Here is a 15475-nt window from a genome sequence, read left to right as displayed (position 1 = left end):
GACAAACTCAATCCAGGGCCACTGGACCCTTAGACTGGCATCATTAGTTTACAACAGTGCCTCCTGGGTCCAGACATCTAAGTGCACATGTAGCAATCGTAAAGGTAGTATGCATGCATACGTAGCACACATGTAGCGACAGCAAAGGGAGTGTACATACACACATGTTGCATATATAACAACAGCAGAGAAGCTCATGAACTATAAAGGAAGGACTCAATGCTTGTATCAGGCATTTTGGTACTGACACTTTGTCATGTATTGTGTAGCAAATAACTAACTTGCAATCGTCTGACCCCAAAGTTAAACTCAGAAATTCCTACAGGGTAGTAGGAAAGGAAGGCCATTGGGAAAGGTGGTTATGATGGCAATTTGTTAGATCTTATTAATTTTCTTTTTTTTTTTTAAGACATACTCTTAATTCCAATTTTTTATTAAGTCCATACTATTTTGTGTTTTTGTGTTAGCAAGTATTTTGAGCCCCTGAATAGAAAATTGCCACATAATGTAGTTATTAAAAATAAAAATCTCTCAAACATACAAGTAGAGGTAGTATTAGACTTCAAATTTTCTCAGCCCAGTATAAGTGCTACAGTTTTGTTGGCTGGCTGGCTGGACTGATGGATTGGCAGACCCTCAAGCTGGAGTGTAATTGATCTCATTACAGAGGAGCCAGGCTGGGTGACAGTTCTGCTTTGCAAGTGGCTTTTTGCACTGGTGAAGTAGCCCGTTTTGTTGTTCCTGGTGTTAAACAGGAGATGAAGGTATTCTTTTATTGGAGCAAACATGTGGGAAATTGCTCTGGATTCTAAAGAGTATAGAACATGTCCCCTGAACAGAATAAGGTTCCTGTGTAGGGCAAATTTAGATAGGGGCACCTTATTGGGGTTACTGCTGGTCTCTGAGTGGTCAAAGCAAACAACATGCCCATCCAAACCATGGTGCCATGAGAGTGGCACATTTTCTCATCGGCAGTGTTATATTCGAAACTGTCAGCAGACATTAATTTGGTCGCTACTGAAGTCCAACCACCTAGAGATGAACTCTGCCTCCACTGGTTGTTTTCCACTTCAGTGCTACTTGTCTTGGAATTACTAGGTCATTAATATCATTGCATGCAATTAGTGACAGTAGAATGAGCTAGAGTGTTGTGGGATGTGCACCCTCCCCTCCATGAACTTTTTACTCTGACCGTTTCCTAGCTAGACCTTTTCATATCTTGGCAAGGCTATTTTAATGATTGAGACTGTTAAAATCTTTAGAGCAGGCACTGGATGATGTGCTGGAAATAATTCACTCAAACACATGCTTCTTCGTGGTTCAGAATATTTTCATTAGATATTATCACTATCCTTTCCCTGGGAAGTTTCATTTTTAAAAATCTGATGCTTAAGTATAGCTAATATAGACAATAGGGAATTATGTTTTATCTTTGGAACTCTTACATTATTCTTTTCATTAAAAATATGAGCTTAGTCATTGCTATTGAAGTGGTCATCTGGCCACCTATTTTTAAAACACAATTCCTCTTTCTTAGTAGACTTTGGTCCATGTTATATTAAGGCAGACTCTTTTTTGTTTGTTTGTTTGTTTGTTTGAGACATGGGGTTTTATTGGGGGCTTATATATAGGAGAGAAAGAGTCCAGTGGCAGTGGGCTGGGCAAATATCCGCATGGCCCTGAAACAGTGAGCTGGGCAGGAAGACCGTAACTGCTTGCAAACAGCATGTAGTTTATCTATAGCTTTTTTTTTTTTTTTTTTTTTTTCTTTTTTTTTTTTGAGACAGTCTCGCTTCATCACCCAGGCTGGAGTGCAGTGGCGCGATCTTGGCTCAAGGCAACCTCCGCCTCCCGGCTCCAAGCAATTCCCCTGCCTCAGCCTCCTGAGTAGCTGTGACTGCAGGCGCGTGCCATCACACACAGCTAATTTTTTGTATTTTAGTGAAGACAGGGTTTCACCATGTTGGTCAGGATGGTCTCGATCTCCTGACCTCATGATCCACCTGCCTCAGACTCCCAAAGTGCTGGGATTACAGGCATGAGCCACCACGCCTGGCCAGCTATAGCATTTTCACTTAACACCATCATTCTAACGCCTTCCATGTGGCAACCTTCATTTACTCCAGACTTACGACCTTAGTCCCTGTACAGTCCACGTTCCACAGGATGGAACGAGCGCTCAGATGTTCCTCATAGATAAAGAATGACTCTCCAGGTTGGCCACTCCCAGATTTCCTAGCTCGGGGCACACATTCAGATGTGTCTAAAGTCTGGCTTTTTTATGTGAAATTATTTATTCTTTTACCATTGACTCTCATGTTCCCACTATGTTAAGTTTTTCTGAATTACTGTGGCAATAAGAAACAATCCCTTAAAGTATACTAGAAAAGCCTTTTTCTCATTTTTTTTGAAATCATGTTGAAGTCTTTTTAAACTGAGAAATTTCTCCTGCATAAATCGTCGTAACTTTTAACAATAAGATCTTAGATTTAGAAAGTGATGTTTATCCTCAACAGAATTCATTAAAACTTAAGACTCCAAGGTGTTACAAGTAATATTTTGAGGGGAAGTGAAATAAACAACTCCATAAATAATCTTACGTGGTTAAAAACATCTCTAGCTGGAAAAAAAAAAAGCGGGTGGCAGGGGGGTGATTGGAGGAAGTGAAATTTATCACCAGTACTGTCTGATCTTTCTCAGAAAAGTGTCAGTGTGCGTCACTGAGCCTGGAGGGTATGTGCATGTACACCTGCTTGCACATACACAGGTAGACGCACCTACATGTGCACCTACCATTACTGCTTTCTGCTCTGTCTTTTCACTCTGGGTGTCTGTAGTCAGTAACTTTTCAGGTCTGTATTGTCAACAATACCTATGGCCCTGAGTGTCTTCACTGATGATTACTTGACATTCATCTGGTTTTTAATAGTTAAAAGGCCATATGCAAAAGCTGTGATAGAATTTCTCCTGTTCTAGATGTGATGTTTATTGCTTTACTTTGTGACTGTTCTCTCAGTAGATTGACCACCTCCCCCAGTGTCCAAGCCTCACCTGGCATGGTGGCATCTGTAAACTCAGTTCTGTATCCTGGTATCCTTTCTCTTCCCAAGTAGAAGTAATTAAGTAATAGATGTCATCAAAGCCGTTTAAGTGCACATACAAACAAAAACAACTTACCAAAGTGTTTCAAAGTTGTTCCATTTTTAACACTCCTCTTATTCCTGAACTCTTGGTAGAATATCCTATTATTGTTCATGATGAATATTTGAAATTAGGAAATAAAGCTGTACCATTTTCTTTAAGAGCATCCATTTGTACTTGGTACATTTTCAGGCATATTTCAATGCTAGCAAACAGGAGGGGAGGTCTAAATTGTGATTCTATTTTAGAATCTACTTTTTCCAAATTATTCTGTTTAGTGCAGAAAACTAATTAATTGTGTTGCATAGAAAAGTCACTGAGGCCAGTTATTACTTCTCAATGCATGATTTACTGCTTTAAATTTTCAAAACACAACCATAGCAATGTGGTATTAATTCAAGTGATTTTTCCTATCATATTAAACAGTGTTTTCACAGGTGAAAAACTCAACATATCCTACATCACTGATAGTTGATACAGTGTTTTAGCTGTGGCTTCCTACATGCAAAATCAGAGTTAATGAAAGGTTAATGAGAACTGTCTCATCAAGTAGAGGGCTTATTTTGTTTTATTTAAATTAACTTTGCTAAGTGTATATTTCTGCTTGAAAATAATTTCCTTTGTATTTTTCTTTCTTCAAGTGAGGCCATTTAAGGAAGTATACCATAAAACTTTTGCTCTAAGATAAGGCAAATTTGGTATTATAAGATGAAGTGCTATGTGATCTGAAGTAATGCTGAAACTTTTAAATATATTAAGCTAAACAAGAATAATGAGGCCCTTGGAAAGTCATGATTATGTTTCTCATTTCTCTCATTTTAAAGCTACAGCAAAAAACACATAAAAAGTAAGAAGTTAGAAAAAGATGAATGAAATTCTCTTTTTCCTGTTGGCAAATTAAATAGATGTTTCTGTTTCAGAAGATTTTATTAATTAACTTTAAAGAAACAGTCATTTATTTTTGGCATTCAGTGAACATTTATCATTTCTATGTTTAGAACTTTTCATCTAAGTTAGCATCATAAAAGATAACTGTGAAACAAGGCATTCAACTACGTTAATTTGAGTTTCAGAAATTGAATTCTTGTTTCTAGAGTACATACTTTGAATTGATGTCATGGTGTTAAATAGATAAATCTTAGCTTCCTGGCTTGTTTATTCACATTAATTAACTATTTTTGTTATCAGCCTTCTTATTTTTCAACTTACCTTATTCATTTTATTTTGACACTCAAAGATTTGATAGCCCTTGGTAGAATAAAGCAGTAATACAGTTTGGTATGTCGTCGTGTTTATGTTTATTTTAAAGTCACGCTTTGCTTTCCATGTTGTTACTGGATTATGCTTTCTTTAGTTCCTCAGTTTGGCAAGATAACAGTCTTCCGATCTTCAGAAGTCTGTGTCGAGCTTAAGGAAACTGATGTGTAGGAAGACTAGCCTAAGAAATCCAAATTAGCAAGCCTAGCATGTGAGAACATGCTGGAAAAGAATAGTTCCCACAGATATTGACAGAATGTTCATAAAATGCTGTTTGTTTTGTGGTCACATGAGAGCGAATTGTGTCCAGTGCCGCTGTATATAAGGGCAACGTTTTTAGTCTTACGACTCTGTGGTTTTCATGAACCTGGATGCTGAAGATGTCTCTCTGATGGACTTCTTTGCTTTCAAGTGTCCATTGGCCCTCTACTCCATCCTGGCCCCATACAAATATGCTACATTTTTAGATAATTTGAAATACCCTCCATAGTATTTTTATTTCTTGGTGCGTCTCTCTTTCCATAAGAACTTAAAATTACTTACCATTATTTTGTAGGATTCTTTGTGTCTTCCCGTTTCAAATCTCTATGCCAATGAGACCTGTATATTGGCACAAATCCAGAAGTTTGATTCTCCATCTGATTAGCACACTCTTACCGATGTGGTGGGCTAAACACAGCCAAGGTGCGGGGCTGCAGCTTAGCCTCCTGGGGAGCAGAGCGGTGATCATCAGATGAGGGCATGTGAAGATGGAATACTACTTCCTCTCCGTGGGGATGGGCTAAAAAGCACAGCCAGAAATATTCTTGCCCTTTGAGTCTGCTTTACAGTTACTCACTGGTTCTCAGGTTTTTTTCCTACTCAGATAACCAGTATACTCTTCCCAGTGACTGAGAGCTACAGATAAGTATAGGTGCAAATAGATGGCAAACCGCAGATGTCGGCTCTGTGGTTTCAGATGTGCTACAGAACTGTTAAGAGGATGTGAAAGGAACTTTTTTGCTGAGCAGTAATTTTTACCCACTGGAAATTAGGCCCTGGGGGAAAGAATACAGTGACTTCTATATGCTTACTACATGCAATTAGACCCCTGAAGCAAAAGCTTTTAAGGCAGGCTGTAAAATGCCCATGTATCTTTATTAAGCCAATTTTCCAACTGGATAGACTTTTCTAGTAATTTTTAAATTTATAAAGTCTATTTTTTTCCTGAGTCAAGGGAAAAAAAATATCTGGGCACTAAAAGCTTAGATATAACAATGTTATTTTTTCTGTCTCTAAATGATTAAATGTGATTTCATCTATTTAGCAATACTATGATTGTGGCTGCATTAGATAATGCTGATAGAGAGATACAAAGAAAAACTAAGTATAATGAACTAACAATTTATTTTCACTCTCTCTCTAAGTTTAAAATTCCCAGTACATTCAAATGAACAATGAAAATAATTGCAAAATTGTCTCCTGAAATGGAAATAGATTTATTTCCAAGCATTAGCAATTTCTTGTTATTTTTCAAAATAAGCCACCAAGCCTTTCCAGGCTTCTTGGTGACCGACTATTGCAGGAGAAATCAGAATATTAATCTTACAGTTTTCTTTCAGAGTTCGCTGCCAGGAAGGTGGTACAATTGGGATAAGAGACTTTTTTTTTTTTTTTTTTAACCTGTGTCATTGTTCAAGGAGAGGGGACTGGAACCTCAGCATAAGAATTACACTCCATGATGAGAATGTAGCAGGGGAGAGGAAAGGTGATTTTCACTATGGGAAGTTATTCTTATGTCAAGTATAAAATAGACTGAAGTCATTTTGAATTAGGTTATACTTGTGAAGTTTACCTTCTGGAGTTTGTTAGTACCAGCGTACTAACTGGTTAAAACAGAGTTTTAATGTTTTATGACAACTCAGTTTTCATGACAACTCAGCTTACTTCTAACTCATGGCAAAAATCTTTTCTGGTGGAACGTGTAACAGTATTTTAAATGCTCCTTTATAAGCAGCCAAGCATTATGGAAGTTATTTTATAATATTAGTAGTGAATTTTTCAATAACTTCAGTAACCTTTGCAAGGTACATGTTGACCTAAAAGGAAAACAATCAAACTCCCGAATGTAGCAGAAAAACTGTCCTCACTCAGACTGTTCAGCCCACTCTTGCTCACCACCCTGCAAGCACCCTCCTCCAACAAGCAGTAGCCGGTGGTTTCTAAAGAACCTGCAAAGGCAGCGTCTGTCGATTTTTCCTTATTCAACTCTAAGACTTGAAAGTTTCCTTCCTCCCCCCAACCCTTTTTTTTAAACCCAGAAAAAAAGTTTCACTCTTAACAGTGCAAAGCAGTTCCATTCTTATGCAACGCAGCCTTCCTCCTACTGTCTTGTAGTCTGTGGATGTTAAATTATAGATTGCAATTGGATTTTAATACTCTAAAGATTGTACATTTGTGGTTGTCAAGACATCATTTTGGGTAAAGCTAGGGAGCTCCACACAAAAGCATTGATATTCAGAAAAGGCATTGACCTACAAATTAAAAGAAAAAAAGTCAAATAATGTGCACCTCTTGGGCTTCCAATTTGACAAAGTAGAAGTCATCAGTAGCTTCTCCCTCTGCAGATGCAGTTCTGAATTCTGTTTACAAGTAACTGCCCTACTGTGTCTGTATTTCCCTTTCTGGTATTCATTTAATTGTTTTTCTTTTGGATCTGAATCTTTGACTTTATTTTCCCCTCAAGATTAAAATAAATAAAGGCATATTCCTCCGCTTTCTTTTCTGTGCACTGCCCTTCAGATCTCATTTTGTCATTTTTCAGCTTAGTGTTGAAACTTTTAGCAACAAAAAGTAACTCATTTTAACTTTGAGTTTGAGGGTACTTTTGCATCTAGGTTCATTTATGTGCATGTGAATTTAAAAACATTGGGATTCCACTTGAGTACCGAACATTTTAAACTATCAGCCAAATTGAGACATTAATTTTTAACTTTTTCTATATGCAGACATATCCTAATTTTTTCAAAAAATCAAATAGGAAAATTCTCAACAAATAGTTGAAGATTATAGCACTGCTCTGAAAAGGTCCAGAAATAGGGTCTGCTCATAGAAATCCATACTGTTTGAAGCTTTGGGAGGAAAGGATACTTTGAAATTTAGGCACATATTTGGAGGAGAGAAAAGGGAAAGAGCAAAATGAATCACTGAAAAAAAAAAAAGATTTTTTTAGATTCACAAACGTGTACAGAGTTTTTAGGTATCTTTCTTTTTTTAACCTGTCTGCCAAACATTTTCTTACTAGTCTTCAATATCTGTATCTACAAACAGATACTGTCTGCTTCTCACTACCCTTCCAAAACTATCATTATTAAGGCAACTACTGCTCAGGTTCCCAGGAAAAATGTAATATCCACAGTAATGAAAGAATGAGATGCAACTGTGAGACTGTAAAGTTGAAGCAAGCACTCAGAGAAGCACAGTGATATTGATGCACAGAGGAGGCAGCCTTTGTTTGGAGGGAAACAGTTAAAGTAAAAGTTAATTCAAGACCACAAAGACAAGTAAATAAGTGCCTTATTTTTGTAGTTAATATAATTTCCATGGAATGCATATTTCTACTGTAAATGCACATAGAACTTGTTTGCTGACCTACTATTTGGAAAAAAAACAGTCCCATTAAAAGAATGTCATTGGGATTTATTTTTACCAGAAAATCAATCCTTTTTTCAGTCCCTTGCAAAGTACAATGTTACAAGACAGAACTTTGATAATCAAGTAGAAAATGGATTAAAGTTGCAGAAATGTATATGAAACACTTTTGTTCCTTGCCCCTTGAACTTGAGGGGAATGAAAATGTCTAGCACTCTCCACCTTCTTTTCTCTCCTGGAACTCGAACTGTAATTCAAAGCCGGTTTCTCATTAAAGTACCTGGCAGCCTATCACTTCACAGCTTTAGTTAGAAAGCTATTCAGAGACCTCGCTGGTCTAAAGAGACAGAACAAGGATGTGCTTAAATAGAGTAGAGCATAGGCTGTTAAAAAAAAATACAGAAAAGGGTAAAATAATTCTGTCCTTCCTTCCACTCCTGAGGTAGAAAGGGAATTCTGTTGCCGAACACCAGCAAGTGACTGGTAAAAGTCCCTACTTTCTCTCCAGGGCTGCCACAGGACCCAGAATGAGTAGTGGGCATGTGTGTTAACCCTTCATTCAGCCAGAGTTTTCCCACGACAGGTAGCTTGGTTGAAGAGGTTGACTAAGGTTGACATTGGCAGTAATAATGCATATGTTGGAGGAAAAAGGGGAGGTTTTGAAGACCTGAATTCTAGTCTACTTCTTAAAGAAGACAAGGGTTGTGGGAGGCTCCTGTTCTAGTGTTTACAGAACTTGGATGCTTGACAAACAGAGCGTCAAGCTAATTGTTCTTGAAGCAGGAAATCTGCAGTGGAGGAAGCAGGTGTCGTGGGATGATTACCACATTTGGCAATGGCTGCATTAACTATTTTGCTCTTTGAGTTTGGCCCCCAAAGAGTCAGTAGACTTTTTAAAAGATGCCATCCCTTTTATTTATAGACTAATATTAAATCAGCCATTTGTGAAGGAAGGAGAAAGTGCCTAAATAAATTTGGAACCAGATAGCGTACATGCGGCAGTGTTTCCGATATCCATTTTTCTTTCTTTCTTTTTCTTTTTCTTTTTGGCTTTCAGCATCCCCATACTTTCAGAAAACTTGTGACTAAGACTGAATTCTTATTTTTCAAATTGTTTTCAGACATTTCATGTTCATGTAAACTTGGCTTATTGATTTCCTGATTTTTCTTTATTTTTTTGTTTTGTCCATTTTATTTTTAATCAGCTACATCAAATGGGTCTTTGGAGGGCCTGGATAACCAGGAGGGAGGGGTGTGCCAGACAAGAGCCATGAAGATCCTCATGAAAGTTGGACAAGGTAAAGACCATCTGCTGCTTCATGACGCCACTGTGACCTGGTGTAGCCCCCAGCTAGTGTGGTGCTAATGTGGCCGACACTCACCTTCATTCGCTCTTCTCTTTAGTTTTCCAAGCAAATCCTTCTGCACTTTGAGCCACTGACAGATTTCCTCAAGTCAATGTACTAAGCTTTTATTGGAGATCTCTCTAAGAGTTAAGGTCAGCAAGGTAGAATGTCTATTGCCATATGTAGATAGATAGATATTTCTTTTTAAAAAACAAAACACCTCTTTGGTTCAGAATCAAAATACCCAGAATGAAAACTAAAAGCTTGTGCAGTTTTGCTCATTTCTGAATCTTGGCTACAGAAGAGTTTTGTTCATTGTGCCTTTTCCAATATAGATAACCTATTGTGCAGAAAGAAATAATTATTCTTCTAATTAAAAATTGGTATAGTAGTCAATCAAATTGCTCAGTTAAATTGAAATGTCATCTGCAATGCTTTGCCTGCCAAATGCAAGAATCCCTATAGTTTCCACAGATGGCCTCACGATCTAAACCTCTGAAATAACTAGTATAACCATTTTGTTTTAAAAGAAAAATTATATTCTTGTATTTCACAGTACTTTGCATAAAGACTCTTATGTTCATTGCTATTCATGCCTGTTGAAATAAATACACAGCTCCTAAAGCTAGATCTTGTCAGATGTCTGTGCCGTAATTAATCATTTGTTTTTCATATAGATGCAAGTTCTGCTGGATCAACCAGGAATAATGATCCAACAAGACGTCCAGAACTAGAAGCTGGTACAAACGGACGAAGTTCCACAACAAGTCCCTTTGTAAAACCAAATCCAGGTATAGCAGCGTGATCTGTGTGTGTGGAGGCCTGTGGGTACCGCATTCTTAGTAGTATCTCAAAAGGTAGGGCAGAGTCCGAGGACTTCTTACCAGTTAGGATTAGCTGGTCGTTACAGTGATCAGGAGTCTTTGCTCTCAGTGACTCACAATTAATTACACTCACTAAGAACAAAAACTCATTCCAGTGAAAGTCATACATTCAAAAGAGGAGAATTCATGAGCTGTAAATGCCAGTTATTAGAATTACTCTGTCAGGCCAAAGGTTTCATTGGCTGACATTTTATCAAGCTGGTTGTCAACACCAGCTTAAAGCTGCTTTTAATGTATATGTAATTAATGTGCTAATCCCTCATCTAATTATATCTAATTCACTGAGGGCCTAATTGATCCTCTTCTAAATTTTAGATGGTAACGTTTTAAAATATCGCATAATAGTATTTTTTCAGGTGGTTATCGTTATTTTGTTTTACATTTTCCATGTAAAAGTAAACAGGTCACTGACAAAAGTGTAGAGCACCAGATAAAATTGCCCGTCATTGACCTTCGTTTTCTTAACAGTCTTGAAATAAATAGCTCTGTATTTGTTACCATGCTAATGAATGTTTCATAGAGGAGCTGTTGAGCAGACATCAGCAGTTTTGTATTAGGGATCTGTGTGCTTGGTTGGTAGTTGTGTGAGTTTATCATCTGCAGCAATATTCCGTCTCTTTCCAAGAGTCAAGGAGGGAAGTTGTTATTTCTAACTTTCAATGACAAGATGTGTCAAATTCTTGTGACAAACTGATAAATGGATAATATAATGATGCCAGGCAATTTTTTAGTGCTTAACATTTGGGCTGGCAGTCTGTTCAGTGTGAGAGTTTCTGCTGCGTTCCAAATATATTTTAGGTGTAAATCAAATAATACAAACGAATTACAAGCTGAACATTTTCCCAGGCCCCCTCACTCCTTCCGCGTTCCCAGCTGTTCTGCCAGGAGGCAGGGCTCTTCTTTAGAAGGCAGGCCCTTTGAAGGTTCGCATGAAAGGAGGCAGAAGAGCCATGCCACGTGAACGCGCTTTGCTGACCTGGGGAATTGGCCACTTCCTTTTTTCTTCCCTGCGGCTGCCCCAGGCTGGCTAACGCGGGTTAGAAGATGAAGCAAGATCAAGGGCTGGCTGCCACCCACAGTCTGTGTTCTTGCTGGATAATGGTACATACACACAAAGGAAACCCTGTGTCTGGGAGGGCATGAAAGTGCCCCCAGAGATACCTCTTGTTTCTACTTGTGTTGAGCTCTTCGATGAGGTATTGGCCAGGCAAATAAGCCTGGCTTATTTTTCACAGTTTTAAGGGTCATAAAAGCAGTCCGTCAGCACTGGGACAGCAGTGACCATCGCTGACGTTTTCTCTCTCCACGTCTGCAGGTTCTAGCACAGACGGCAACAGCGCCGGACATTCGGGGAACATCCTCGGTTCCGAAGTGGCCTTATTCGCAGGGATTGCTTCAGGATGCATCATTTTCATCGTCATCATCATCACGCTGGTGGTCCTCTTGCTGAAGTACCGAAGGAGACATAGGAAGCACTCGCCGCAGCACACGACCACGCTGTCGCTCAGCACGCTGGCCACACCCAAGCGCAGCGGCAACAACAACGGCTCTGAGCCCAGTGACATTATCATCCCGCTAAGGACTGCGGACAGCGTCTTCTGTCCGCACTACGAGAAGGTCAGCGGGGACTACGGGCACCCAGTGTACATCGTCCAGGAGATGCCCCCCCAGAGCCCAGCAAACATTTACTACAAGGTCTGAGAGGGACCCTGGCGGTACCTGCGCTTTCCCAGAGGACACCTACTGTCCCGATGCCTCCCTTGAGGGTTTCAGAGCCCACATGCTGGAGAACTCACTGAAGCGCAGCATGTGGGGGAGAAGGACACTCCTTCTCGGAAGAGCCCGTCGCGCTGGACAGCTTACCTAGTCTTGTAGCATTTGGCTTTGGTGAACACACATGCTCCCTGGAAGCTGGAAGACTGTGCAGAAGATGCCCATTCGGACTGCTGTGCCGCGGCCCACGTCTCCTCTTCGAAGCTATGTGCTGCAGTCACTCAGGCCTCTGCGGAAGCCAAGGGAAGACAGTGGTTTGTGGGCGAGAGGGCTGTGAGCATCCTGGCAGGTGCCCCAGAACGCCATGTCTGGAAGGGCCGGCTTCTGCCTGGGGCGCGTCTCCCCCGCAGTACGTACCGGACTTGTCACACGGACCTCGGGCTAGTTAAGGTTTGCAAAGATCTCTAGCGTTTAGTCCTCACTGTGTCACTCGTTCTGTTACCCAGGGCTCTGCAGCACCTCACCTGAGACCTCCACTTCACGTCCGCATCAGTGATGGAACACTTGTGTCTGGAGTCCCCCACTCCAGCCATTTGCAGCAGCAGCTTCAGTCCAGGGGTGATCTGCTCCTAGAAATTGTGTTTGCTAACACGGTGCCCTTTAGCCAGACGCTAGGCTGTCTGCAAGGAAGGCTGGGAGTTTGTAGAAGGGGGTGGGGCTGGGGGAAGGGCTGGCTGCAATTGCAGCTCACTGCTGCTGCCTCTGAAACAGAAAGTTGGAAAGGAAAAAAGAAAAAAAAAACCAATTAGGTAGCGCAGCACTTTGGTTTTGCTAAGATTTAAGAGGCAAGTAGGAGACACAACAGCACACACAGTGGATTTCAGTGCCTGGGAGGCAGTCACTGTTATCAAATAGCAACGTGCAGGAAAAAGAGCCCCTCTTCATTCTGGGGAACAAAGACGGGGATTGTTGGGAAGGGAGCAGGCTTGGAGGGAGGGAGAAAGTAGGCCGCTGATGATATATTCGGGCAGGACTGTTGTGGTACTGGCAATAAGATATACAGCTCCGAGCTGTAGGAGAGTCGGTCTGCTTTGGATGATTTTTTAAGCAGACTCAGCTGCTATACTTATCACATTTTATTAAACACAGGGAAAGCATTTGGGAGAATAGCAGAGAGCCAAATCTGACCTAAAAGTTGAAAAGCCAAAGGTCAAACAGGCTGCAATTCCATCACCATTGTCGTTATTAAAGAATTCTCATCTATAAAAGGTAGGTCAGATCCCCTCCCCCCAGGCCCCCCCCTCCCCTCCTGATTGAGCCTTACGACAGACACTTCGGTTTCTGGCAGTGCTGTCTGGTGCAAGGGCTGCAGGGTCGGTACTGATGGAGGCTGCAGCGCCTGGTGCTCTGTGTCACAGTGAAGCACACATGGCAGACTTCTTAGGGTCCTTAAGATGGAAATAACTGATGATGTCCAGGGGGAGGAGGAAGATAGGACGTATTTATAATAGGTATATAGAACACAAGGGATATAAAATGAAAGATTTTTTACTAATATATATTTTAAGGTTGCACACAGTACACACCAGAAGATGTGAAATTCATTTGTGGCAATTAAGTGGTCCCAATGCTCAGTGCTTAAGAAAACAAATTGGACAGCTACTTCTGGGAAAAACAAGATCATTCCAAAAAGAACAATAATGAGAGCAAATACAAAAATAACCAAGTCCTCCAAAGGCACCTCACGGAACCGTAGACTAGGAAGTACAAGCCCCAAATTCCAGGAAATCGATGTGACTGCATCATGTATTTAACGGTGACAAAATGTTCCGGCATCTATTTTCTGCGTTGGGTTTTCCCTTGCCTTATGGGCTGAAGTGTTCTCTAGATTCCAGCAGGTCACATTGGGGGCTTCAGGTGACAATTTAGCTCTGGCTCCCTCCTCCTGTCCTCCCCCACACCCCCTCCCTTCTGGGAAACAAGAAGAGTAAACAGGAAACCTACTTTTTATGTGCTATGCAAATAGACATCTTTAACATAGTCCTGTTACTATGGTAACACTTTGCTTTCTGAATTGGAAGGGAAAAAAATGTAGCGACAGCATTTTAAGGTTCTCAGACCTCCAGTGAGTACCTGCAAAAATGAGTTGTCACAGAAATTATGATTCCCTATTTCCTGAACCTGGAAATGATGTTGGTCCAAAGTGCGTGTGTGTATGTGTGAGTGGGTGTGTGGTATAATACATGTGTACATATATGTATAATATATATCTACAATATATATTATATATATCTATATCATATTTCTGTGGAGGGTTGCCATGGTAACCAGCCACAGTACATATGTAATTCTTTCCATCACCCCAACCTCTCCTTTCTGTGCATTCATACAAGAGTTTCTTGTAAGCCATCAGAAGTTACTTTTAGGATGGGGGAGAGGGGCAAAAAGGGGAAAATGGGAAATTGTCTGATTTTAATGAAATCAAATGTATGTATCATCAGTTGGCTACGTTTTGGTTCTATGCTAAACTGTGAAAAATCAGATGAATTGATAAAAGAGTTCCCTGCAACCAATTGAAAAGTGTTCTGTGCGTCTGTTTTGTGTCTGGTGCAGAATATGACAATCTACCAACTGTCCCTTTATTTGAAGTTGGTTTAGCTTTGGAAAGTTACTGTAAATGCCTTGCTTGTATGATCATCCCTGGTCACCCGACTTTGGAATTTGCACCATCATGTTTAAGTGAAGATGCTGTAAATAGGTTCAGATTTTACTGTCTATGGATTTGGGGTGTTACAGTAGCCTTATTCACCTTTTTAATAAAAATACACATGAAATCAAGACAGAAATGGCTTTTCTTACCCAGATTGTGTACATAGAGCAATGTTGGTTTTTTATAAAGTCTAAGCAAGATGTTTTGTATAAAATCTGAATTTTGCAATGTATTTAGCTACAGCTTGTTTAACGGCAGTGTCATTCCCCTTTGCACTGTAATGAGGAAAAAATGGTATAAAAGGTTGCCAAATTGCTGCATATTTGTGCCGTAATTATGTACCATGAATATTTATTTAAAATTTCGTTGTCCAATTTGTAAGTAACACAGTATTATGCTTGAGTTATAAATATTTTTTCTTTCTTTGTTTTATTTTAATAGCCGTCATAAGTTTTAAATCTGCTTTATTTCCACATTGCAGTTAGCCCCAGAAAATGAAATCCGTGAAATCACATTCCACATCTGTTTCAAACTGAATTTGTTCTTAAAAAAATAAAATATTTTTTTCCTATGGAAAAAGTGCCTTTAAAGTACTTTTCTTCTTTTCTTTTCAGTTTTTTCTTTTTGTTTGTTATTTTAATTTGCCTTCTTTTACTCTATTTCCCCCAAAATTACAGTAATCCAGAGACTTCTGTCCATGGACACGTATGCCCACTTTTCAAATCAGGATGTGCACATAACAGAAATAATAATTTTGCTAAGAGATGTGAGCTCAGTAGTTTCCCCATAAAGCC

General features: G+C 39.8%; 1 protein-coding gene across 1 annotated transcript in view; it reads left to right on the top strand.

Annotated features, from left to right (window-relative positions):
* The window catches only part of EFNB2 (ephrin B2), a 44782-nt gene extending 29522 nt beyond the window's left edge, over positions 1–15260 (top strand). The window contains exons 3-5 of the mRNA XM_017501607.1: positions 9234–9326; positions 10052–10165; positions 11574–15260. Coding sequence (XP_017357096.1) covers positions 9234–9326; positions 10052–10165; positions 11574–11959 — 593 coding nt within the window. The 3' untranslated portion in view covers positions 11960–15260. The remainder of the gene's footprint in view (positions 1–9233; positions 9327–10051; positions 10166–11573) is intronic.
* The last annotated feature ends 215 nt before the right edge of the window (positions 15261–15475 follow it).

Source organism: Cebus imitator, unplaced genomic scaffold, assembly GCF_001604975.1.
Source record: "Cebus imitator isolate Cc_AM_T3 unplaced genomic scaffold, Cebus_imitator-1.0 Scaffold14, whole genome shotgun sequence".
In the NCBI taxonomy this organism is placed as follows: Eukaryota; Metazoa; Chordata; class Mammalia; order Primates; family Cebidae; genus Cebus; species Cebus imitator.
The sequence above is the reverse complement of the archived record's forward strand: the minus strand, read 5'-3'. Positions and strand labels throughout refer to the sequence as shown.